The sequence below is a fragment of the Carassius carassius genome, chromosome 7 (genome assembly GCF_963082965.1).
Source record: "Carassius carassius chromosome 7, fCarCar2.1, whole genome shotgun sequence".
NCBI lineage: Eukaryota > Metazoa > Chordata > Actinopteri > Cypriniformes > Cyprinidae > Carassius > Carassius carassius.
In genome coordinates this window covers 20,843,769-20,870,228 of record NC_081761.1, presented here as the reverse complement: position 1 = coordinate 20,870,228, position 26,460 = coordinate 20,843,769, and the positions used below count along the sequence as shown (strand labels likewise).

Below are 26,460 nucleotides of genomic sequence, written 5' to 3'. Positions count from 1 at the left end.
ATAGCAGTGGTTGGATAAATGGGTCAATAAGCAGAAGAGTGTGGTTTTTTAAGCAAAATCCAGCTGTTTTTCCATTGTAAAACAATTTGTTGTGTGAATGCATACTTATAACCGAGAGGTGTGTTCTCATTAAAACTGGTTTATGTAAACTTTAGTAATCCTTTTTATTAATGTACTTTGACTTTTATGTACATATTGCATATCTTTTCATGTTTAGGATGTTTAATACAGTACTATTCAGATGTTTTTTATTTTTGTAATTAATACTTTTATTCATCGAAGATACATTAAATGGATCAAAAGTGAACTTTCTATTTAAAGAATCCTTGTGATATTTTTCACAGAATAGGAAACAGTTTTAAGAAATGTTACTTGAGTAGCAAATTAGCATATTAGAACGATTTCTGAATGGTCATGTGACACTGACGACTGGAGTAATGATGCTGAAAATTCAGCTTTGCATAACAGGAATAATTATTATTATTAATTTTTTTTAAATGTATATTCATGTAGAGCACACTTATTTTAAAGTTTGTTAATATTTTACAATGTTACTGTTCTCTTGTAGTGCAGAAGAGACTTCTTTCAAAAACAAAAAAATTTACTGACCCCAAATGTTTGAATGATAGTGTAAGTCTAGCTAGTATTTTATTATAGCAAAGATTTGGCCATGAAGATTTTCTTTTTAATACATTTTAAATTATTATTCCAGAGTTCACTCAATGAATACATGTTTCATAATGTTGATTATCACAAAGTTAATATGGACCTTTTTTCCTTTATAAAGAGTAAAAATGTGTGTTACAGTGAAGCGGTTAACATGTAAATGAGGTCAGTCAATAAATGCAAAAAAAACTCACTGTTGTAAAAGCATAGTCACAAGACATAAACAGTATGCATGTTAATTTGATTTTACTAATCTTTTATATGGTTTCTACAGCCAGTATTTATCTACAATGAAAATGTTTAGCAGAATAATTAATCTAAGTGTTTTTATAAAATTACAAGCTTCACATTTATGCTTTTAAATCCTCCCAAAATTGACCCATCCATTATAAGTGATTCTCCGTAAACTCCATTTTGGCTTAAAAATAAATGAACAAATGCTTTCAACTGCACCCAGAATATTCCTTAAAGCAGAATCTATACAGCTAGCTATACAGGCTTGTAAAGATGCATATACTGTTTATACTATGGGGCAGTTGAATGCTTGAATCTGATTGGCTGACAAACGTTCTGAGGTGTGCAATAATTTTCTGGGAAAAACTAGTGATGGGAAGTTCGATTCTTTTCCGTGAACCGGTTCTTTCGGACGGTTCGATTCAATAAACCGGTTGAAAAAAACAGTTCACCGGTTCTTTTACACTCGACGTAATGACGTCATTGGCGATGACGTAATGGCCTCACGTCTATCAAACATTCAGATATATAAAGCCATAATCATAACTTCAAAACCTCATAATCATGAAAAGTTTACAATTAAGTTTTGCAACAACGCACCCAAATACAGTAACAGCAATAATGTGCATACGAGGATTTAAGTCTTGAAGATATAAAGTAAATAAATTAGGTGTCATCAGCGCAGAAACCATGATCCACTTACTATACATAATCCATTGCGATGTATTTGTTATTAAATTAACTTACGTTTCACCAGATTGCCCTTCATTCAAGCCCTTGGTTTACCTGCACTCATAACACTAGCACAGAATCAGTTCAGAATCAATCATCAAAAGAATCAGTTCGGTTCAGATGCGAGTCAGTCGGCTTCACGCTGAACCACGCATGCGCAGTATCATCAGCTCATCGGTTCTCGAATCGGACGCATCCGAAAGAAACAGTTTTCGGTTCAGTGTACTGATGATCCAAAAACCGATGCAACCGGTGCTTGACTCGAGAACGAGAATCGCTCTAACCTGCACGTGCTGCAGTTCAGTATCATCAGCTGCTCTACTGTCTTCATGTTCTGTTTACTACAAACTCAATTTGTGAATGTGTCATCATTAACTATAAATACAGTACAGATATTTCATAAATCATCCCTTATTCCTATTAAACACAGAGTCTTTAGAGTCGTCCAACTTCCCTGAAAACCCCTTTGTCCTATACACAATCTACAATATACAGATTAGAAACATTCATCTAAAAAAAAAAAAAAAAGCAAAATAAAATATAGTTATTTTATCACACTTTCCGATGTTTAACAAATATCAAGTATCATCATTTCATTGGTTTTCAAATCGGACGCGTCCGAAAGAAACGGTTTTCGGTTCAGTGTACTGGTGATCCGAAAACCGATGCAACCGGTTCTTGACTCGAGAACGAGAACCGCTCCAGCAGTGGGCGTGTTCGTTCGTTATCTGGCTCGGCTCGGTGTTCATCTTCAGTTCTCTCTTCACAGCAGTTCATTCAGTGTACTGTTTGAGTAAATGAATTACTCCAGGATATTGGTTTATTCTGACTCAGAGAGAGTGTCAGTCATGTTAAAAAAGTTAACAGCTTAAGTAATTTGTGGATTAATGTTTATTGGAGACGCGAACCATTTAAAACGATTCAGTTCTATTTGGTGAACTGGTCCGAATCGGACATCACTAGGAAACGCACAGCGAACGTAGTTCCAGGCAGCTCTCTTGACCGCATTACAGTTCTGTAACAGTTCTGTAACTGTAATAAACAGTCACGCAGTTTGCACAGAAAGGTGTTGTCAGCGCTGCCCTGACGATTTTATCAGTTAGCCTGTATAGTGTAGCAACTTAAAGGCTACACATGACGTTTCCCACTAGCGAAGAGACAGCGATGTTTAGAGATGCAAAGAGGTAGCCCGCTCTCTCTCTCTCTCTCTCTCTCTCTCTCTCTCTCTCTCTCTCTCTCTCTCTCTCTCTCTCTCTCTCTCTCTCTGTGTCACCTTTATTTATTTATATAGCGCTTTAAACAAAATACATTGCGTCAAAGCTAGGGATGCTCATATTGACCGTTTAACCGTTAACCGAAAGTAAAAATTTTGACCGATTAATACTATCAGTTAAACGGTTTAAAACGTTTTTTTTAAGGTTCTTTTTTTTTTTAGTTTGCTGCATGGTTTAAAAATAAAATAGCCTACTATATAGCTTATATTTATTAACTCACGGAGCGCATCGGCACGCGCAACCACACAAGTGACACATGCCTGCAGAATTTTTTTTTCCGAGCAAGGGAAGCAAAATGAAGCGAGCGAAAAGAAGCACTGTGTGGGATCATTTTAACAGAAAGGGCGACGAAGTTACCTGTAAATTATGCGGCGCCGTATTAAAATACAGCAGTAGCACAAGTACGATGCAGTACCATTTACGAAGCAAACACCCACAAGCTTCGAGTGATGAAGGGCAACAAACTTTGCCCTCCATGTTTTCAGGGAGAAGATGCGATGCACGGCGATCTGAGGAGATAACGCAGAGAATCTGTTCAATGGTAGTAAAAGACACTTTGCCCATAAGTGTCGTCTGTGGTGAAGGTTTTCAAGAGCTACTGGGCTATATTGAGCCCAATTAAGAAATCCCATCAAGATGCACTATTACCCGTAGAATTGAGGCCCGTTTTGAGGAGCGAAAAAAATCGCTTAAATCACAACTCGAAAGCACAAAGTTTGTGGCCCTCACGACTGACTGCTGGACGGCACTCACAACGGAGAGCTATATAACAATAACGTGCCACTACATCGACGAGGACTGGCATGTTAATACAGCTGTCCTTCTAACACAGAGTATGCCAAGCAGACACACAGCTGAGAACCTCGCAGCTAAACTAATTGATGCAGTGGAGACATGGGGACTTGATGGGAAAGTGTCTGCATGTGTTCATGACAATGCACGCAACATCGTGGCTGCAAACTCTCCAGAACGGGTGAACTGGGACTCGGTTCCCTGTTTTGCTCATACATTACAGCTCGCTGTAAATGATGGATTTAATGTGTTCGTGCATCGGGTCATCGTTGCAGCTGGGCGACTGGTTAGGCATTTTAACCACAGCACCCCTGCATCCAAGGCACTGGAAGATAAACAATCACAAATGAAACTTCCGAAACACCAGCTCATTCAGTCTTGTAAAACAAGATGGAACTCGGTGTGTGACATGTTCGGAAGACTTCTCGAACAAAGGTGGTCTGTTACAGCTGTTCTATCTGACCGAACAGTTACAAGGCTGCAAGATGCCAGAACCCTGGAGATACGAGACGAACACTGGCAAATAATGGAGGAGATTGCGCCCGTGTTGGAAACTTTAAAATGTGCAACCACCATAATGTCATCAGAAAAGAACGTTTCAATTTCCAACATTTACCCCATCACCTTTAGCCTGCTGAATACACACCTGATTAGAGCCGAGGATGACGGCCACAGAGTGACGGAGTTCAAGGCAAAGGTTCGGCAGTCCTTAAGTGGCCGCATGGAGGTAGTTATTATTATTATTATTTATTATTATTATTTATTATTTTCGTTGTTTTGCATTAAAAAGGAGGTTATATGTTCGTCACAGGTTGACAAGGATGACCTGGTGGCCAAACCTGCGCTGATTGCCTCTGTCCTGGACCCACGCCATAAACATCTCCCTTTTTTTGCACAAACGGAGAAAGAAGCCGCGAAAGCAAAACTTATTGAAATGTGTGCTGCTTTGGAAATGGCCAATGCGGAAGGAGATGAGAAAGCGGTGTCTGCTACACAAGCTGGAGATGAAGACCGCAGCAAAAGCAACGCCATGATGATGCTCCTGGGAGGTGACTACAGCACCCCTCGTCAAGCCACTGATTATCCAGAAGCAGAGGTTGACATCTACATGAGAGACGATCCTCCTTCTCTTGATATTAATCCTCTTGACTGGTGGAAAGCAAATGAAAGGCGCTTCCCGAAGCTGGCCACTCTAGCGAGACGTTACCTGTGTATTCCCGGTACATCTGTCCCATCGGAGAGGGTGTTTTCTGCCGCGGGTCTAACTGTCAACAGGCTGCGCTCCAGACTGACCCCACATCACGTTGATATGTTGCTTTTTTTAAATAAAAATTAGACAAGGTGTTGAGGTAGGGCTGCTATTTTAATTTAACGAAAAATCTTAGTCTCGTTCAAACGGATTCAGTGTTTTCTTTTTGTCATCTTAATTTGTTAATCATTTAAGTTTAAAAATATGTTTAGTGTAGGCCTATTTTGTTTTTTATTTGTATTATTTCATTCTATTTTTCTCTCACTGTCAGAAATGCTGCAGGTGTGTGGAAATTTAAACTGAATCCAGGTTCTGTTGTTGATCTGTTCTGTTTGCTGCTGTTTGCACTTTGCACGTTAAAATAAACCCTTTGATAAAAAAAAAATTGTTTGTATTTTTTTAAAGGGTAACAGATACGCGTCAATTTTATTTGTATTTAATGCCAATTCAATATTATAATCTTATCAGTTAACGGTTAATAATCGATTAACTAGCGGCGGTTGTCGGTTGGGAAAATTAATCGAAATGAGCATCCCTAGTCAAAGCAACTGAACAACATTCATTAGGAAAACAGTGTCAATAATGCAAAAATGATAGTTAAAGGCAGTTCATCATTGGATTCAGTTATGTCATCTCTGTTCAGTTAAATAGTGTCTGTGCATTTATTTGCAATCAAGTCAACGATATCGCTGTAGATGAAATGTCCCCAACTAAGCAAGCCAGAGGCGACAGCGGCAAGGAACCGAAACTCCATCGGTGACAGAATGGAGAAAAAAACCTTGGGAGAAACCAGGCTCAGTTGGGGGGCCAGTTCTCCTCTGACCAGACGAAACCAGTAGTTCAATTCCAGGCTGCAGCAAAGTCAGATTGTGCAGAAGAATCATCTGTTTCCTGTGGTCTTGTCCTGGTGCTCCTCTGAGACAAGGTCTTTACAGGGGATCTGTATCTGGGGCTCTAGTTGTCCTGGTCTCCACTGTCTTTCAGGGATGTAGAGGTCCTTTCTAGGTGCTGATCCAGCATCTGGTCTGGATACGTACTGGATCCGGGTGACTGCAGTGACCCTCTGATCTGGACACAGACTGGATCTGGTGGCCACGTTGACCTCGGAACAAGAGAGAAACAGACAAATATTAGCGTAGATGCCATTCTTCTAATGATGTAGCAAGTACATAGGGTGTTATGGGAAGTGTTTCCGGTTCCGGTTTACCTAATTAATGCAGCCTAAAAATCCTTTAACGGATTTGGATAATAAAAGCATATTAGTATGGTATGTGTATGCCAGGTTAAAGAGATGGGTCTTTAATCTAGATTTAAACTGCAAGAGTGTGTCTGCCTCCCGAACAATGTTAGGTAGGTTATTCCAGAGTTTGGGCGCCAAATAGGAAAAGGATCTGCCGCCTGCAGTTGATTTTGATATTCTAGGTATTATCAAATTGCCTGAGTTTTGAGAACGTAGCAGATGTAGAGGATTATAATGTAAAAGGAGCTCATTCAAATACTGAGGTGCTAAACCATTCAGGGCTTTATAAGTAATAAGCAATATTTTAAAATCTATGCGATGCTTGATAGGGAGCCAGTGCAGTGTTGACAGGACCGGGCTAATATGGTCATACTTCCTGGTTCTAGTAAGAACTCTTGCTGCTGCATTTTGGACTAGCTGTAGTTTGTTTACTAAGCGTGCAGAACAACCACCCAATAAAGCATTACAATAATCTAACCTTGAGGTCATAAATGCATGGATTAACATTTCTGCATTTGACATTGAGAGCATAGGCCATAATTTAGATATATTTTTGAGATGGAAAAATGCAGTTTTACAAATGCTAGAAACGTGGCTTTCTAAGGAAAGATTGCGATCAAATAGCACACCTAGGTTCCTAACTGATGACGAAGAATTGACAGAGCAACCATCAAGTCTTAGACAGTGTTCTAGTTTATTACAAGCAGAGTTTTTAGGTCCTATAATTAACACCTCTGTTTTTTCAGAATTTAGCAGTAAGAAATTACTCGTCATCCAGTTTTTTATATCGACTATGCAATCCATTAGTTTTTCAAATTGGCGTGTTTCACCGGGCTACGAAGAAATATAGAGCTGAGTATCATCAGCATAACAGTGAAAGCTAACACCATGTTTCCTGATGATATCTCCCAAGGGTAAAATATAAAGCGTGAAGAGTAGCGGCCCTAGTACTGAGCCTTGAGGTACTCCATATTGCACTTGTGATCGATAGGATACATCTTCATTCACTGCTACGAACTGATGGCGGTCATATAAGTACGATTTAAACCATGCTAATGCACTTCCACTGATGCCAACAAAGTGTTCAAGTCTATGCAAAAGAAGGTTGTGGTCAATTGTGTCAGACGCAGCACTAAGATCCAATAAAACTAATAGAGAGATACACCCACGATCAGATGATAAGAGCAGATCATTTGTAACTCTAAGGAGAGCAGTCTCAGTACTATGATACGGTCTAAATCCTGACTGGAAATCCTCACATATACCATTTTTCTCTAAGAAGGAATATAATTGTGTGGATACCACCTTTTCTAGTATCTTGGACAGAAAAGGGAGATTCGAGATTGGTCTATAATTAACTAGTTCTTTGGGGTCAAGTTGTGGTTTTTTGATGAGAGGCTTAATAACAGCCAGTTTGAAGGTTTTGGGGACATATCCTAATGACAATGAGGAATTAATAATAGTCAGAAGAGGATCTATGACTTCTGGAAGCACCTCTTTTAGGAGCTTAGATGGTATAGGGTCTAACATACATGTTGTTGGTTTAGATGATTTAACAAGTTTATACAATTCTTCCTCTCCTATAGTAGAGAATGAGTGGAACTGTTCCTCAGGGGGTCTATAGTGCACTGTCTGATGTGATACTGTAGCTGACGGCTGAATGGTTGCAATTTTATCTCTAATAGTATCGATTTTAGAAGTAAAGTAGTTCAAAAAGTCATTACTGCTGTGGTGTTGGGAAATGTCAACACTTGTTGAGGCTTTATTTTTCGTTAATTTAGCCACTGTATTGAATAAATACCTGGGGTTATGTTTGTTTTCTTGTAAAAGAGAAGAAAAGTAATCGGATCTAGCAGTTTTTAATGCTTTTCTGTAGGATATGTTACTTTTCCGCCAAGCAATACGAAATACCTCTAGTTTTGTTTTCCTCCAGCTGCGCTCCATTTTTCGGGCTGCTCTCTTTAGGGTGCGAGTATGCTCATTATACCATGGTGTCAAACTGTTTTCCTTAACCTTCCTTAAGCGTAAAGGAGCAACTTTATTTAAAGTGCTAGAAAAGAGAGAGTCCATAGTTTCTGTTACATCATCAAGTTGTTCTGAGGTTTTGGATATGCTAAGGAATTTGGATACATCAGGAAGATAACTTAAAAAGCAGTCTTTTGTGTTAGAAGTGATGGTTCTTCCATACTTGTAACAAGAAGTAGGAATTTACAATTTTGGCTATATGAATTTTGCAAAGAACTAAATAATGATCTGAGATATCATCACTTGGCTGAATAATTTCAACACCATCAACATCAATTCCATGTGACAGTATTAAATCTAGAGTATGATTTCGACAATGAGTAGGTCCTGAAACGTGTTGTCTAACACCAATAGAGTTCAGAATGTCTATAAATGCTGATCCCAATGCATCATTTTCATTATCAACATGGATATTAAAATCACCAACTATTAAAACTTTATCTGCAGCCAGAACTAACTCGGATGTAAAATCACCAAACTCTTTAATAAAGTCTGTATGGTGGCCTGTATACAGTAGCCAGTACAAACATAACAGGGGATTTATCATTAACATTTGTTTCTTTGGATAATGTTATATGAAGTACCATTACTTCAAACGAGTTATACTTGTAGCCTGCCCTCTGAGAAATCCTGAAAACGTTGTTATAAATTGAAGCAACACCTCCACCTTTGCCTTTTAGACGTGGCTCATGTTTATAACAGTAATCTTGGGGGGTGGACTCATTTAAAATAATGTAATCATCAGGTTTTAGCCAGGTTTCTGTCAAACAGAGTACATCTATATTATGATCAGTGATCATATTATTTACAAAAAGTGTTTTCGTAGAAAGGGATCTGATATTCAATAAGCCAAGCTTTATCATTTGTTTATCCATATTGCTTCTGTTTTTTATTTGTTGAACCTCGATTAAATTGTTAATCTTAACTTGGTTTGGACGTTTTTTGTATTTTCTAGTTCGGGGAACAGACACAGTCTCTATAGTGTGATATCTAGGTGAAAGAGTCTCTATGTGCTGAGAATTAACTGACCTCTGTGACGGGAGGCATCTAGCAGATGGTCGGTTTAGCCAGTCTGTCTGCTTCCTGACCTGGGCCCCAGTTAGTCAAGTATAAACACTAAGACTATTTGCCATATTTCTAGAGAGAAGAGTGGCGCCACCCCAGGAGGGATGAAGACCATCTCTTTTAAACAGGTCAGGTCTGCCCCAAAAGCTCGTCCAATTGTCTATGAAACCTATGTTATTCTGTGGGCACCACTTAGACATCCAGCCATTGAGTGATGACAATCTGCTATGCATCTCATCACCACGGTAAGCAGGGAGGGGACCAGAGCATATTACAGTGTCTGACATCGTGCTTGCAAGTTCACACACCTCTTTAATGTTATTTTTAGTGATCTCCGACTGGCGAAGTCGAACATCATTAGCGCCGGCATGAATAACAATCTTACTGTATTTACGTTTAGCATTAGCCAGCACTTTTAAATTTGCCAAGATGTCAGGCGCTCTGGCTCCCGGTAAACATTTGACTATGGTGGCTGGTGTCTCTATATTCACGTTCCGTACAATAGAATCACCAATAACTAGAGCACTTTCATCAGGTTTCTCAGTGGGTGCATCACTGAGTGGGGAGAACCTGTTTAATGTTTTGATCGGAACAGAAGAGCGGTGTTTTGACCCACGACTACGCTGCCTCACCGTCACCCAGTTGCCCTGCTGCTGGGGCTCTGTTTCCGGAACCGAACAATGTACAGGAATCCCTGAGCTAGACGCATCCAAAGCCGTATCTAGAGCCCTAACATTCTTACTGTCCTCAATTAAAGTTTGGATGCGTGTCTCTAATTCTGAAATCTTCTCTGTCAGCCTAACTATTTCCCTGCATTTATCACATGTGAATCCCTCATCAGCGACAGAGATAGATAAACTGTACATGTGGCAAGAGGTGCAAGTAACAATGACGGGAGATGCCACTACTCACCGTGCTTGATGAAATATTCTTACTGCGGTTGTTTGATGAACTTGTGAAAAACTGGAGCGAGGGAGAGGAGAAAAGAAAACAGCGATAGGTTCGAATGAAAACGCTAATGACAAGCTAACGAGTGCTAACGCTTTGCAGGTGTACTGCACTCACGGATATAAAATAAAAGTGAACGATCAAAGTTAATCTGATAAGATTGATCGAAAATATCAGAAATATGGTGTGAATTAAGTTATATTTTACCACTTTAAAAAACAGAGAGTGATAGTAAGATAAAGATTCTAGAGAAAAAATAAAATAAGAACAGCTACACGGAGCTACAATTTGCTACAGAAGGCCAACAGGAAGCCTACTGTGTGTGTGTGTGTGTGTGTGTGTGTGTGTGTGTCTGTCTCTCTCGCTCTCTTTCTAATAACTTAATTAATAACTGCATTAGAATGCCATCAATGGCTCAAGCCTCCACTACCAGCTTTAAAATTAAGTTTTGGAACTAGCAAAAGACACATTGGATGAGATGCGGAAGAAATTATCCTACTCACAGTAGTGATTCAGGTACAAAAACTGGACGAATCCCTTTAAATATATAATTTGATAATTTGTCTTGAGGTGTGGTAACCGTAGTATAAATGGAATAATTGACTCCGGGCCGTTGAATTATTAGAAAAATAATGCACACCGCTTCGCGTAGTGGCCACATCACCACCTCGGGTGTGCATTATTTTTCTAATAATTCAATGGCCCATTTTGAATTATTACTTACTAAATGTTTTGTCATTAAATTGCATAATGCTGTTACATGTAACTAATTACTCTCCAACACTTGTGGTTGTGTCTGCATCTGAATGATCACTCAAATGATGCTTGCTAAATAAGAACCCCAACACACTTGTTAACCCCTTCCTTCAAGTATGTTATATGTACTTCAGCATAGCGAGAAACTTGACTCTTCTTCATGAAAGTAGACAGCTGTAATGTCCATGTGAGATATCACCCTATCATTACAGGCCTGTATTATTAATTTGATGGAAGTATAAACAGCTTCAAAACACATACGGAAATGAATGACAGTAGCAGCAATAGTTCAGAGTGCCGAGACTGTCAGAACAGATGGAAACACATTACAGAAGCTGGGGTTTAAATGTTCACACATTGCCAATGTGTCAAAGATAGCAAAGGCTGACAGAGAGGAGGTGAGAGGTGGAACCTTGACAAGGAGAGGATGTGGAAACACTCTACCCTTTTATTCTAGAGAATAAATGTTTCTGACTTTAATCCTGATGTTAATGCAGAGTATTGATAAACAGATATACTTTACATATAACTATTTCGAGATTATCATATGTGTATCTGCTTGGTCGATTAAAGGGATGGTTCACTTTCAAATTAAATTTTGGTATGCTTTAGCTTACCTCAAGGGCATCCAAGATGTGGGTGTCTTTGTTTCCGCAGTAGTTTCCATTTTTATATTTTTAGGTCAAACCATTCTTGTCTGTGACTCACATAATGGAGATCTATGGTCACCACCTCAAAGAGCATGCACAGAGAAGTCCAAATTAAACAATTTCCCATCGTAAGTACACATTGATGACCTAAGGCACGAAACGAGCGGTTTGTGTAAGAAGACGAACAGTATTTATATCATTTTTACCTCTTTTACACAACCATGTCCAACTGAGGGCGTGCGTGCTTCCTGCTGTGTGACATGTGCGCGCGTTATGGCTTAGTCTGCGCAAGCGTGGAAAGCGCCGGAAGGGATCTCTCACGCGTGTACGTCACTCATTGTTTACACAGAGATTTCGGAAGTGTTACCTTTCACTGTGAAGATCTAAACATATTTAGAAGTACAGGAAATTGCAATGGAAGACGATTTCGATATATCAACAGACAACGTTGAATTTTTTTCACAATCATATTTATTTGAACCAGAATACACAGATCCAGAACTCAGAGCGATGGAGGAAGCATCCGCTGTTGAGTCGCAGCATTTTGCACGTTGTGTTTAGTTTGCCACATATAAACTGGAGGCGACATCCAATGCCAGAGGGACCCAATGGCATGCTATCAATAGAGTGAGTAATGTGTTGTATTTTTATTATAATCCCAATGATTATAGGGTGCATTATAAACCAATTAATTAATTACAATTACTGCATTATATTTCAGACAGTGCAGATTGGTGGCTTATCGTGTGGTAAACAGTAAACTGTAAAGCCCTTTCACACAAACAGACTTTTCCGGAAAATTACTGGTAAATTGCCGTAAAGAGATCATGTGTGTACAGGTAAATTCATTCCAATTTACCGGTATGAGAAATTGTAACATTACCAGTAAATTGTCGGAATTCTGCTGTGTGTGAACGCAGAAGGAAAATGACCGGTATGAGCACGTACGAGTTCAGAACGTGGTGATGTAAGATGTCTATTCCGAGCCAATCATAACAATGTGACCCATTCACGCACTGTTTACGAAAATAAAAGAAATGTCATCCAACTGGAGCAACAGTGAAATTAAAGCGCTTCTCCTTATCCGGGCGAATTAAGAAATTTGTTGACATCTGAGAGGAACTGTTAGTGATGCAGTAACGTATGATAAAATAACTGTTAACTGTCTCCGAGAGCAATGCATTCACGTCTTGAATATCTAAAAAATAAATGACCATCACAAATGAAGTAGTAGTGGAAGAATTTCTTGTTCCTATTATGATTATTTTTTTAAACTTATTTTAGTTTTTACATAGGGAAAAACACATAGGGTACAAACGAGAAGTCGGAGCAGTGAAGAAGAGTGCTGGACATTTGGCATCAGTAAAATAATGGCAACCTACTTTGACGAACACAGCTCTCCTCGGAGTAGCTGCGAGCGCTGAGTCTTCTTGATGCACAATACTGCCAACTGTGCGCTCAACCAGGTACTGGCGCTATTTACATGTGGTGTTATCATAAGAGAACTGTTCATTTTAAATATCACGGTTATCGTCAATACTGGTATATCGCGACACCCCTAATTCAGCGTTCAGTGAAGGGGGCTTGATAAATCGGTCTCTCCTCACCTTATACATTTATGAACAATTGGTTTTGCTGATCTTCTGCTAAACATCTGAACTTGGTAGAGTGCACACTATTGGGAATCTGTGTTGCAGATTTGGCAAATTTTTCAGAAGAAACCTTCAGAGTCTAGAAACTCATTGCAGCTAGAGACACAAGTCTCACCATGTATTTCAAATCTGAGAATGATGAAAGTATTTTAAGATGAAGCTGTGTAATTTTTATTTATTTTTTGAAAATGATACTTTATTTTTGGGCAAACCAATGAAAATGTGAGCTATGAACTGAAACATCCACATGTTTCTGCTAACAGGTGCTGTAAGGGCAGTTTCCAAACCCAACTTAACTACAAATGTAACAATGGGGGGTTTGCAAATAAAACAATTTAATTAGTTAAATATTGAAGTAATACTTCAGTAATTTATTTTAGTTGAATCCTCCATTGACCTGTTATGATAAAATGTACAATACAATATGCTGTATTTGAGTTCTACTTGAGAATAAAGAAATGTTTTGAGATGCAAATAATTATAATACTAATTCATAATGATGCAGTACTTTGTATAATTATGAACCTGTGGACATGCGGATCCATGTGCAAGCTTTTATTGGACAGAGACATGGTCATAACAGGCATGGGTCAAACAAAGGCAAACAGGAATATAGAGGGCAAGACACAAGAATAATCCTAGGGCAAGCATGGGTCTTCGATGAGTGAACAATATCCAGAGGGCTAAGCAAGAGGGATAATCCAGTATCCAGAGCAAAAGGGTCAAAACACAAGTAACAGGGCAAGGCAAGAAAAAGACTAAACTATGAAGACTAGAAACATAGATAAGACTAAAAGACTAAGAAAACTAGAAACTGATACAAGACTTTGAACACTATAAACTGAAACAAGACTATGATAACTAACACGGAATGGCTTTGAATCAGACGGAACTGGAGCACACCAGGGTTAAGCAGGCGGAACTGGAGCCCACCAAGGCGGAGCAGACAGCACTTGAGCCCACCAGGGTGGAGCAGACGGAACTCGAGTCCACCAGTCTAGAGCAAACAAAACTAGAGCCTACCAGGGCGGAGCAGACAGAACTTGAGCACACCAGGGTGGAGCAGATGGAACTGGAGCCCACCAGGGCGGAGCAGACAGAACTGGAGCCCACCAGGGCGGAGCAGACAGAACTGGAGTCCACCAGTCTAAAGAAAACAAAGCTAGAGCCTACCAGGGCGGAGCAGACGGAACTGGAGCCCACCAGGCCGGAGCAGATGGAACTGGAGTCCACCAGGCCAGAGCAGACAAAGCTGGAGCCCACCAGAGTGGACCAGATGGAACTGGAGCCCACCAGTCTAGAGCAGACAAAGCTGGAGCCCACCAGGCCTGAGCAGACAAAGCTGGAGCCCACCAGAGTGGACCAGATGGAACTGGAGTCCACAAGACCAGGAGCAGACAAAGCTGGAGCCCACCAGGGTGGAGCAGATGGGCCCGGGACCCATGGCAGAAACTGGGGCCTAGAGAAAGCAGAGACAGACAACACAGGCAGTGCATTCATGGTCTCAGGGTCCGAGGCAGGGAACACAGAGAGTTCATAAACAGCCTACATAGCCATGATAGGACAAAACGAGAGTTCATAAACGGCCTCCATAGCCATGACAGGACAGAACCAGGATTTGCAGACAGCCTTCATAGCCATGACAGGACAGGATGAGAGTTCATAGACGGCCTCCATAGCCGTGACAGGACAGAAAGAGGATTCGCAGACAGCCTCCATAGCAGTTACAGGACAGGCAGAGATTTCAAAGATGGCTTCCCTAGCCATGACAGGAAAGGATGAGAGTCCACAGGTTGATACCACTGACACCTCTGAAGGTTCTGCAGTGGATGCAGCCATCTCTGGAAGTTCTACAGTGGTATCCGCAGAAAACAGGGGGAGTTCATAGTCTTTTTAACAGGGCAGAAACAATGTTCATCAGTGGTTCCTTCGACAGTGACATAACGGGCTGAAAGTGCGTTGCTGGGCACCACCACCACACAAGGAGCTAAAGTCTGTAAAGTGTGACGTGACATTCAGCCAAGTATGGTGACCCATACTCAGAATTTGTGCTCTGCATTTAACCCATCCGAAATGCACACACACAGAGCAGTGAACACACACTGTGAGCACACACCCGGAGCAGTGGGCAGCCATTTATGCTGCGGCGCCCGGGGAGCAGTTGGGGGTTCGATGCCTTGCTCAAGGGCACCTAAGTCGTGGTATTGAAGGTGGAGAGAGAACTGTACATGCACTCCCCCCACCCACAATTCCTGCCGGCCCGGGACTTGAACTCACAACCTTTCGATTGGGAGTCCGACTCTCTAACCATTAGGCCACGACTTCCCCTAAAGCGAGCGCCGCTGCCTCGGGAGGTTCTGCAGCATGTGCCGCCACCTCTGGAGAAACTGCAGGGGATGCCATCGCCTCTGGGGACACAGCAGCAAATGCCACTACCTCAGAAGGTTCTGCAGCATTAGCTGCCACCTCTGGAGAAATCATAGTGGACGCCATCACCTCTAGAGTTTCAGTGGTGGTGTACGCAGCCCAAACACAATTTTAAAACAATCCCCATCATGGGAAGCACTTCAGACTGGGGAATCAGTTCCTGAACAGGAGGGGTTGAGTAGGCTGGTTTAGAGATACCAGCTGCACATGCTGACACCAGCATTGAATCCTCTATGCTGGATGCAAGTCTGGAATGCCAAAAGACTGACCTTGAAGATTTGGCTGCTCCAGACAGGGAGTAACAGGATTCTGGGTGATCAGCTGTGAAGTGACGTGACTCTGGATGATCCGTTGTGATTTGACGAGACTCTGGAAGTTCAGCTGAGACGTGACGAGACTCTGGAAGTTCAGCTGAGATGTGACGAGACTCTGGAAGTTCAGCTGAGACGTAACGAGACTCTGGAAGTTCAGCTGAGACGTGACGAGACGAGACTCTGGAAGTTCGAATGTGACTTCAGCGGTGACTTGAACCATGAAGGTCAGCGGTGACTTGACTTGACTAATGAAGATCAACAGTGACTTGGCTTGACTCATGAATGGAAGCAGTGACCATTTTTGTGAACAGAATCTGCTGTTGCCGCCATTTTGTGCAGGCGAACTGGTGCAGGCGAACCATTACAGGCACAGTGTTCTCCTCAGCAAAACCCACCATGAACACAGAGCCAGCAGACAACAAAGCATAGTCTACAGAATCCTTAATCGCCTATGTTACTGTGACGTCACCGCTCTAGCTGGAGGCAAAACATAAGGAAGAACTCATAGCAGGCGCACTAAAAGTTTGAGGTTTTGACTTAAAAATGTCGTCTTGTTGTGTTTTTGGCTGCCAGAATAGAAGGAACAGCACTTTTGCTCTTCAATATAACATTGTGAATGTCAGACATTAGAATTTCAATGAAATCTTTCCCTCAAGAGTAATACATTTATGACTTCAAAACATAATAATTAGGATTTATAACAGTGGTTGCAGCAAACTATAAATTGTTGTCTATTTACTGTTAGGTTAAAACTTACCCAGACATGCAAGTGAAGTTCGCTGTTAAAATTTTATTGTTGTCCCAATTTACGATCACCCAGGTGTGGTACATGTCACTCGTCTTGCCTTGCCTCTGACCATTAACAACATAGATGTAGGCATCCAGGTATTTATATGCTGTAGCTTTTCTCGGCTGTAAACACTTGGTGACTTGATGAGGTAGGTGTAGATGTCCGGCCACTCCACCTTCGGCAGCCCCGTCAAGTCTTCATGCCACTCCCGTGGCCGTATGGCACACGGGTCAGGCAGCCTGCTTCCATCCGTGAGAGTTGATTTACAAAAATAGCTGTCACAGTCCCACAGATTCAGTGACTGTACATATTCGGACAGTTCTGAACATTGTTCTGCATCCATGTTTAATAAATCCCTCTTAAAACGTGCTAGCTTACGCTTGTCAACATTGCGTCCGTACCTCTTTTTGCCTCCAGCTAAGCCCCATCCCACCCAGAGACGTTACAATGTTTTCAAACTTTTAAGGGGTCTATAAAGTCCTTCAGACTACTATTAAACCTCCCCTCGGATAACAATGACTTTATGGGCTCATTAAGTCTGAAAAAAAAAATTATTTTAATGAGACCTCATCAAAAGGTACCCCACAAGATAGATCGCAAAAATGTTAACATACTCCTCAGTGGGTAAACTCCCCTGTCACAAGTCGAATAGCCAGTTGACTGGGTCTATACCTGGCCAAGTTCCCTTAGAAAAGCTGCTGGATCCGACTGTGACTGGGTCTTCGATGAGTGAACAACATACAGAGGGCTAAGCAAGAGGGCTAATCCAGTATCCAGAGCAAAAGGGTCAAAACACGAGTAACAGGGCAAGGCAAGAAAAAGACTAAACTATGAAAACTAGAAACAGAGACAAGACTATGAACTCTATAAACTGAAACAAGACTATGAACTCTATAAACTGAAACAAGACTATGAAAACTAACATGCAATGGCTTTGAATCGCAGCTATTGCTAGGAGAGGGATATGTGCAGAACAATACTCGGCAGTGTGTGAGGGGAAGTCCAATGCTTATTAAGCATGCCTGATGATTGTGCTGTGTGTGTGTGATTGGTCTCAGGTGCATGGTGTGATTGTTATCAGGTGAATGTGATTGGTGCAATGGAGCATGGGAAATGTAGTCCAGGGTGTTCTGTGCTGTGGATGTTGACCTCTGGTGGTGAATAAACAGAAGTTCAATGTGCAGATCATGACACAAATAGTGCTTTTAACAATTTTGCATGGTTGCAAAGCAGCTTTACATACATATGTGACCGTTTTGCATTATTGACACTATTTTACTATTTAATGGTGTGTTGTAATTAGTTGCTTTGACACAATCTGTATTTTAAAAAAACGCTATATAAATAAAGTTGACTTCACTTGACTTGAACCAAATTTTATTTCTTTTATTTATACATTTGTAAGAGACAAAAATACATTGTATGGGTCAAAATTATAATTTTTTATTTTATGCCAAAAATCAGGATATTAAGTAAAGTTCATGTTCCATGAAGATATTTAGTAAATTTCCTACCATGAATATATATAAACTTAATTTTGATTAGTACTATAATTGCTAAGGACTTCATTTATACAACTTTAAACTTTAATAAAAAAAATAAATAAAAAAAATTACCCTTATGACTTGTTTTGTGGTCCATGGTCACATATTGAAAGTAATTACATAAGTAAAGATACGTAAACAACATATAGTCATGGATTTGAAATGGTGAAAGAAATTCACGGACTTGATCAGAAGGTTTATTACTTTAATATATTCCCAATACATTCCATTGCACCTGTGCCAACACACTTTTTTCGATTAAAGGTTCTTTATTGTCCAGTATGGACAACGACAACGTTGCACTTGGAAATGTGGACTGCAGTCCATTGGGCTGTCAAATGATTATGAATTATTAAACAAATTATTAAAATTATCCTGACCAGCCCTCAAAACTACACAAAAAGTTAAAATGTCAAATAAATTCAGAGACATTAACTACATAAAAAAGTAAAATGTATTAGAATAATTTCATATGTAGGATTCATATGTCATATGTACTGCGAGACCGTCAAATTTCCAATACATTTCATTGCATTTTTACATTAAAGGGTTAGTTCATCCAAACATGAAAATTATTTCATTAATGACTCACCCTCATGTCGTTCCAAACCGTAAGACCTCCGTTCATCTTCGGAACACAGTTTAAGATATTTTAGATTTAGTCCGAGAGCTCTCTGTCCCTCCTTTGAAAATGTATGTACAGTATACTGTCCATGTCCAGAAAGGTAATAGAAACATCATCAAAGTAGTGTTCCTGTAGCTCAAGTGGTAGAGCATTGCGATTGCAAGTGCAAGGGTGGGGGTTCGATTCCCAGGGAACACATGTTAGGACAAAATTGTTAGCCTGAATGCAATGTAAGTTGCTTTGTATAAAAGCGTCTGTTAAATGCATACATTAATTTAAAGTAGTCCATGTGACATCAGAGGGTCAGTTAGAAGTTGAAGCATAGAAAATACATGTTGGTCCAAAAATAACAAAAACTACGACTTTATTCAGCATTGTCTTATATTCCGGGTCTGTTGTGAGCGCGTTCACAACACTTCAGTGTAGTGATGTCTAGTTCGCGAACGAATCATTCGATTTAACCGGTTCACCAAATCGAACTGAATCGTTTGAGATGGTTTGCGTCTCCAATAAGCATTAATCCACAAATGACTTAAGCTGTTAACTTTTTTAGCGTGGCTGACACTCCATCTGAGTTAAAATGAAAACAATATCCTGGAGTAATTCATTTACTCAAACCGTACACTGACTAAACTGCTGTGAAGAGAGAACTGAAGATGAGCATTAATTCATGTTATTACACGGCTCTATGGAATACAGTTGCATCTCAGTAAATTAGAATGTCGGGGAAAAGTTAATTTATTTCAGTAATTCAGCTCAAATTGTGAAACTTGTGTATTAAATAAATTCAGTGCACACAGACTGAAGTAGTTTAAGTCTTTGTTTTTTTTTATTGTGATGATTTTGGCTCACATTTAAAAACAGCCAATTCACTATCTCAACAAATTAGAATACTTCATAAGACCAATAAAAAAATTTTAGTGAATTGTTGGCCCACTGGAAAGTATGTTCATTTACTGTACATGTACTCAATACTTGGTAGGGGCTCCTTTTGGTTTAAATACTGCCTCAATTCGGTGTGGCATGGAGGTGATCAGTAGTGGCACTGCTGAGGTGGTATGAAAGCCGAAGTTTCTTTGACAGTGGCCTTCAGCTCATCTGCATTTTTTGATCTCTTGTTTCTCATTTTGCTCTTGACAATACTCCATAGATTCTGTATGGGGTTCAGGTCTGGTGAGTTTGCTTGCCAGTCAAGCACACCAACACCATGGTCCTTTAACCAACTTTTGGTGCCTTTGGCAGTTTGGGCAGGTGCCAAATCCTGCTGGAAAATGAAACAGCATCTTCAAAAAGCTGGTCAGCAGAAGGAAGCATGAAGTGCTCCATAATTTCTTGGTAAACGGGTAACTTTGGTTTTCAATATATTGTCATTTTATTATTATTGAAAAATTATAAATTTTACTCAACATTTCCATCGACTTCCATGAGGCCAAGCACTAGACATTTCACATCAGCTGTTTATATTAAATTAATGAATATTAAATGAATATTGACCTCACTAATATTGAATGATTTTGATATTGAAATGTAAGAAATATTTTTTTCTGATACACTGATAAAACTACATGGTGGCATGGTAGAGTGAGATAAAAGGTGGGTAGTTTGCCTCTGTAGTTCTGCTTTCTGTAGTTTTCTTGTCAAATTATGCCTGGATCATTTGCCACATTGAATTGCAGTAGGTGCTACAGTATGAGCAGGGAAGTGATGTGTGAGTGAATGTGTGAGCATGTGTGGGCATGCATGTGTGTGTTATATGCCATTATGTGCCTGTACAGGAGCTTAAGAAAAGATGATTCAAATTTGCAAATATGAATAGATTTCAAATTTTCATCAGCTGTCAGAGGGAGTAAATAAAACAACTATTATGCAGAAATAATAATAATAATAATAATAATGATACATAATATATAATAATAATAAAAAAATATTTATTTATAATGCGATTTTCTCAAACCCAAAGCGCGTACAGTAAAATATACAGAAATAACAAAAGGAATAAAAACAATTTAAGAAAAAGCAGCCTTGAACAAATGTGTCTTAATCAACCCTTTGAATTGTCCCAACGTAGACGCATTTTTGATTGTAGAAGGAAGTAAATTCCATAGCTTGGGGGCTTTGAAGGAAAAGGCTCTTTCCCCCATGGTCTTGAGCTTGCACAAAGGCTGATGTAATAGGAGTGAATTTGCAGAACGGAGAGAACGCAATGGAGTGTGAGAGCTAATAAGATCACATAAGTACTGTGGAGCAATCCCATGTAGTGCCTTGTATGTTAAAATAAGAATTTTAAAATAATTTCTTTCCTTTACGGGAAGCCAGTGCAACTGTGAAAGGACAGGTGTAATGTGCTCACGAGGAGATGTACGAGTGAGCACACGAGCAGCAGAATTCTGAATGTACTGTAACCTGTTTAGTGATTTTACTGGAAGGCCAGAGAACAGGGCATTACAATAGTCTAGCCTAGTTGTGATAAAGGCATGTACAAGCCTTTCTGTGACAGAAAAGGAGAGAAACTGTCTAAGTCGAGCAATGTTTCTCAAATGGTAAAAAGCAATTTTAGAGACCTTTTTTATATGTGCTTCAAAACTCAACTGTGGATCAAAAATTACACCGAGATTTCGCATCTGTTGAGTGGGGGTTACCCTGCTAGAGTCAACAATCAGACTAACCTGCTCTGCCTTACGAATAGCCACCACTGTACCAATCAGCATCAGTTCCGTTTTGGAGCCATTTAGCTTCAGGAAGTTGTTCTGCATCCATGTGCTGATCTCTGCTAGACAGCTATGCAATGTTATTAATGAGCAGTGCACATCCGGATTTGTAGTGATGTAAGTCTGCGTATCGTCTGCATAACAATGATACCCAAGATTATATTTACTGATGATCTGCCCAAGTGGAAGAATGTAAATATTAAATAAAATTGGACCTAGCACTGAACCTTGTGGAACTCCCTGCCGCACAAGCACAGTATCTGACTTATAAACACCCATGCTTACAAACTGTGTACGATTAGCTAAATAAGACCGACACCAACTGAGTTCTACCCCAGAAATACCGAGCCAATTTTCCATCCTATCCAGCAAGAGGGAATGACATAAAGTGTCGAAGGCAGCACTGAGGTCTACACTCTAAAAACTGCTGGGTGAAAACAACCCAATTTGGGTTATTTTGGCAACCCAGCGCTGGGTCAAAAAGGGACGAACCCAACGCTGGGTTATTTTAACCCAACCAGTTGGGTTATCATGTTTAACCCAACCTGCTGGGTTGCTTTTTTTAATGGTTTAAAATGACTACATTGCAGGGGTTTCAAAAACCAGAGCGGGTGTTTTTTATCACTGTATTTCAGAAGAAAAACTACTATATTTAGAAAATGTTCAATTTCATTTCGCATGTAATACTTGATGAGGCAGCGTTTGTGAGCTCAGTACCGCTTTGCAGCCGTTACCGGAGAAACCTACCTCTCCCGCTTAGCGCCTCCTGCTGGCAGAAAATTAACTCTCAGAGTGCCGCCACCAATTAATTGAGTGTAAGGATGTGGGAAACAATGCATGCTATGTTAAAATGAACCCAAATTGAGCTAGGCATTAAACCTACAAATAATGTTCATTTTAAATATCACTTTTACACACAAATAATAATTATCAAAAGGAAAATATTTATTAAAAACAAGAGTAAAGTCAAAAAGTAACATGTAAGAAGAAATGCAGAAAAGGATGGCATTAACAGCTACAGTTCATAAAGCATTGAACATTCGTTGAATATAACTTAAGATCAAATTGGACTTTGTTCAATTGTATATATTGTATAAAAATATACGAAAACACTATTATACAATAAATGTACAATTAGTTAGGTTCTTTACCAACTATTCTGGCATGACAGTACACAAATAAATCACAACATTAACTCTGATATTATAACATTTAACAGACGTGTGTGTGTGTGTGTGTGTGTGTGTGTGTGTGTGTGTGTGTGTGTGTGTGTGTGTGTGTGTGTGTGTGTGTAAGAATGTGAGCGTGTGTATGAATGACAGAGTGTAAACTCTTCTACTAAACACAGAAAAAGCATTTAACATTGTTTTTAGAAATTATACACTTACAGTTTGTTTCATAGTCCATGAATACAGATCAAAGCATCACAGTAAATTTTTCATGATCTCTTTAGCATGATTGATGTAGTCATGAAGAAGTCCCATCAGCACAGCATGTGACATCTTCTACATCATCCAGGGCAGTGTCCTCCTTTAAAACCACTGCTGCATCAGTTTAGGGGAAAGGATGTTCTCTTCTTTGACCAGCATTCATCCAGTCACTGCCTGTTCTTCATCAGTGGCCTAGAAAAAGAGACACATTTGAAAAAATAAAACATTTTATTAAACCATCCATTTTCAGGTAGAGGTGTATTCACATCTGTAAGGATAGGTAAATAATCTGTGTTAAAGTTTCAACACTTTGTGAGGTTGTTTAATGTCTCGGTCTACCACAGCGCTCCAGAATGCTATAATGGCAGCACTAGTGTGAGGGCACATAATATTGTTTGAATAAATATACTGCTTTCAGAAAGCTTCTTTACTGAAACATTAAAACAGACATGACATTCACATTTAGGGATGGGCGTTTTCCGCAAATATCACATTCGAATATTTGAGCTCACAAAAAATGAATATTCGAATATTCGTTTATTTCAATTAAGATTAATGAAACAGACGTTATTTTTCAGCAACATTTATTGTTTCCGTCATTTTGAACAAGCTTACACACAATAAGCTTGAACATCACACATCGTGTTTTGTAGCTGAAAACCTTTAACAATGCGTGCAAGCAAACAAAAGTAGATTAAAAGCAAAAAAAAAGTGAACAAAGAAAAAACGTAAAGCAGCCTGCAGCAATTAGGCTATTGTAGAACGTAGCCTACACTTAACTTTGAAACTTCTTTTTTGCTTTTTTTTCTATTGTTTTACATGTTCTTGTTAAGAAATACGGGCATGTAAACATGATCGGGGGAAAGTCGGCTCCTTAGTCTGTTAACAATAAGGCCGGCCACGGAGAAAACGCGCTCTGACGGCACAGATGTTGTCGGGACTCACAAATAACGGTGTGCTAAGAGACTAAGTTTTGTGAAGCGCTTCGTGTTTTCGTTTCACCACTGAATCCTCATCTGGTGGAATACATGGCTCCAGCAAGAACTGTTCCCACTCGTCTCAGCTGGACTCTCTGTAATCATCGCTGAAGAACTGGCTCAGCCTTTTCTGACGAGTGGGCATTGTAGCCTCTTCATCGTTGGTGACGGCGACTGCATCCGCACCATTCACATCAAGGAAAAGGTTCTGATAATGTTCAAAAAAGTTTTTTTTCTTACTTCTCTCATGTTTTCATCGAGAAACCTGAGATGTTTGTGCCGAGGGTCTAGGGCAGACGGGAGAAGAGGAGTTTTCACTGCATTCTCCAAGTTAGCGGTGTTTATTCGTTGCTTGAGAGATGCCGCAACAATGTTCTTGAATTCTGTCAGTTTCTATGATTCTGCACACCATATTTGAAGTACTGTAGAAGACCGCAGTTCTTAGGGGCCGTTCACTTATCGCGTCTTTTGCGCGCTCAAGTTCGTTATTTCCTATGTAGGCGCGCGTTATGCGCGCTCATAATGGAAGCGACGCGGTCGCGCTGCGCTCGCGGTGCGATGCGCCCGTTTTTTCCAGACGCGTCCACACCGCATCGAGTTAAAAACATCTCAACTTTTCTGAATGCCGCAAGCGCACCGCAGGTCATGTGACAAGAACTAAACTTTCAGCTTCATCCTTTCCTGTAACAACGTTGAAAGCTCAGCCAAGATGATGGAACAGCTGATCATAGCTGTATATGGATTGCCATTTTGAAATAAATTTAGTAGCAGTGCTACTAAAAGCGATTTTTTGTGCTGCAAATCCATTTATCCTTTGCTGAAATTTCTGCGTCTTCATGGAGAGAGCACGTCATTGGCAGACGCCCCAGGAGCGCTTCTGCCCGAGCGCCTTGGAAAGAAGGAGAAAATGGCGCGCCTAGCGGTTTCCACGCGTTTTTAGGCGCGATATGTGAACAGCCCCTTTTTCATTAATTATTTTTTGCTTGCATACATCTTCAAATATGCCGTGGAGAATCACAGAAAGTGACCAAATTGAGTTTTATTGTGAAATTTTTTTTTTTTTTTTTTGCGAAATTCGAATAGTATTTTTACTTATCGAATAATTAGAGCAGAACGAATATTCGCATGTTCGACTATCCGTGCACACCCCTAATTCACATACCTCACAAAATTTTCATGTGCCTAGGTGGCTGCTCTTCAAACGGTTAGTTCACCAAATAATGAAAATGGTCATAATTTACTCTCCCTCATGTTGTTCCAGACCCACACAAACTCTGCTCATTTTTGGAAAACAAATGAATATATTTAATATTCTCTTAATTTGTGTCCTCCATTGCTAGTCTGGGAGACCAGTATTTTATTTGGAACATACATGTTTGCTATCATATAATTTAAGATGTATTTATATATAAATAACGGAATGAATTACTTCTACAATAACTCTATTTATGAGGCTTTAAAACACTGATTATCTAGACTATAAATGGATTAACAAAATTATGAGAAAATTAAAAATATATTCATTTCAATATATTCAAGTCTTATAGGTTTGGAATGGCATGAGGGCATGTAAATGATTTTGTGTGTGAAATTTACCTTTAAGAGGGAAGACCAAGAATGATGACTCTCCAAATCAGACAAGACAACTCCAAAGTTGGTTTGAGTTCTGCAATGAAAAACACAGACATCAATGGTTTTAATGAAATGAGCACGTAATCACACTGTTGTTGCATCAAAATGTGAAGTAAACCGGCAGGAGACAACAGAAACATTTATTTTCTAAAAATAACTTAAATAAAATCTCAAAAGAATGATGCTCTCCCATGTCTCTGGCTTTTAACATCTACAAAAACAAAAAACAAACATTATTTTACTATTAGTAAAAAACAACAACAACTGATAACATGAAATTATTAATTTTACTTGCCTTAAACTATCTTTCCCTGTCTTCTGAAGAAGCTGAGAAAACCACCTCTTCACACAAGCAGACTTCTGTGTCCTTAACTCCAGTTAGTTTGAGTTCTGCAAAGAGGGTTATCAATGGTTTCAATAAAATATGAACATGTGATCACACTGTTGTTGCATCAAAATGTGAATTAAACAGGGAGGACACAACAGAAACATGAATTTTCAAAAAAATAAATAACTAACATCAGTCTCAAAAGAATGAAGTTATCTTGTCTCTGGATTTCAACATACAAAAACAAACATTATTTTAGTCTTAGTAAAAATAAATATAACGTTGTTATTCTGAAGTTTACTCTTCTTAAACCCGTCTGTCCCTCTCTTCAGAAGAACACATCCTCCTCCTCACAGTCTGAGACTCTCACACAAACAGCTTCTGTGTCTAACTCTCGGCGCA

At 39.6% G+C, this 26,460-nt stretch overlaps 2 protein-coding genes across 3 annotated transcripts in view; one reads left to right on the top strand and one right to left on the bottom strand.

Moving 5' to 3' along the window:
• The window catches only part of marchf4a (membrane-associated ring finger (C3HC4) 4a), a 60,434-nt gene that overhangs the window by 7,963 nt on the left and 26,011 nt on the right, over positions 1-26,460 (top strand). The gene's annotated exons all lie outside the window — the stretch shown is intronic.
• LOC132143243 (uncharacterized) lies at positions 9,337-15,050 on the bottom strand (the record flags this gene model as incomplete). Its single annotated transcript, XM_059553372.1, has 3 exons — positions 14,854-15,050; positions 14,557-14,742; positions 9,337-9,874 (listed from the first exon to the last, which is right to left on the bottom strand). Coding segments are annotated over exons 1-3 (921 nt in total), but the record flags the coding sequence as incomplete, so codon positions are not given.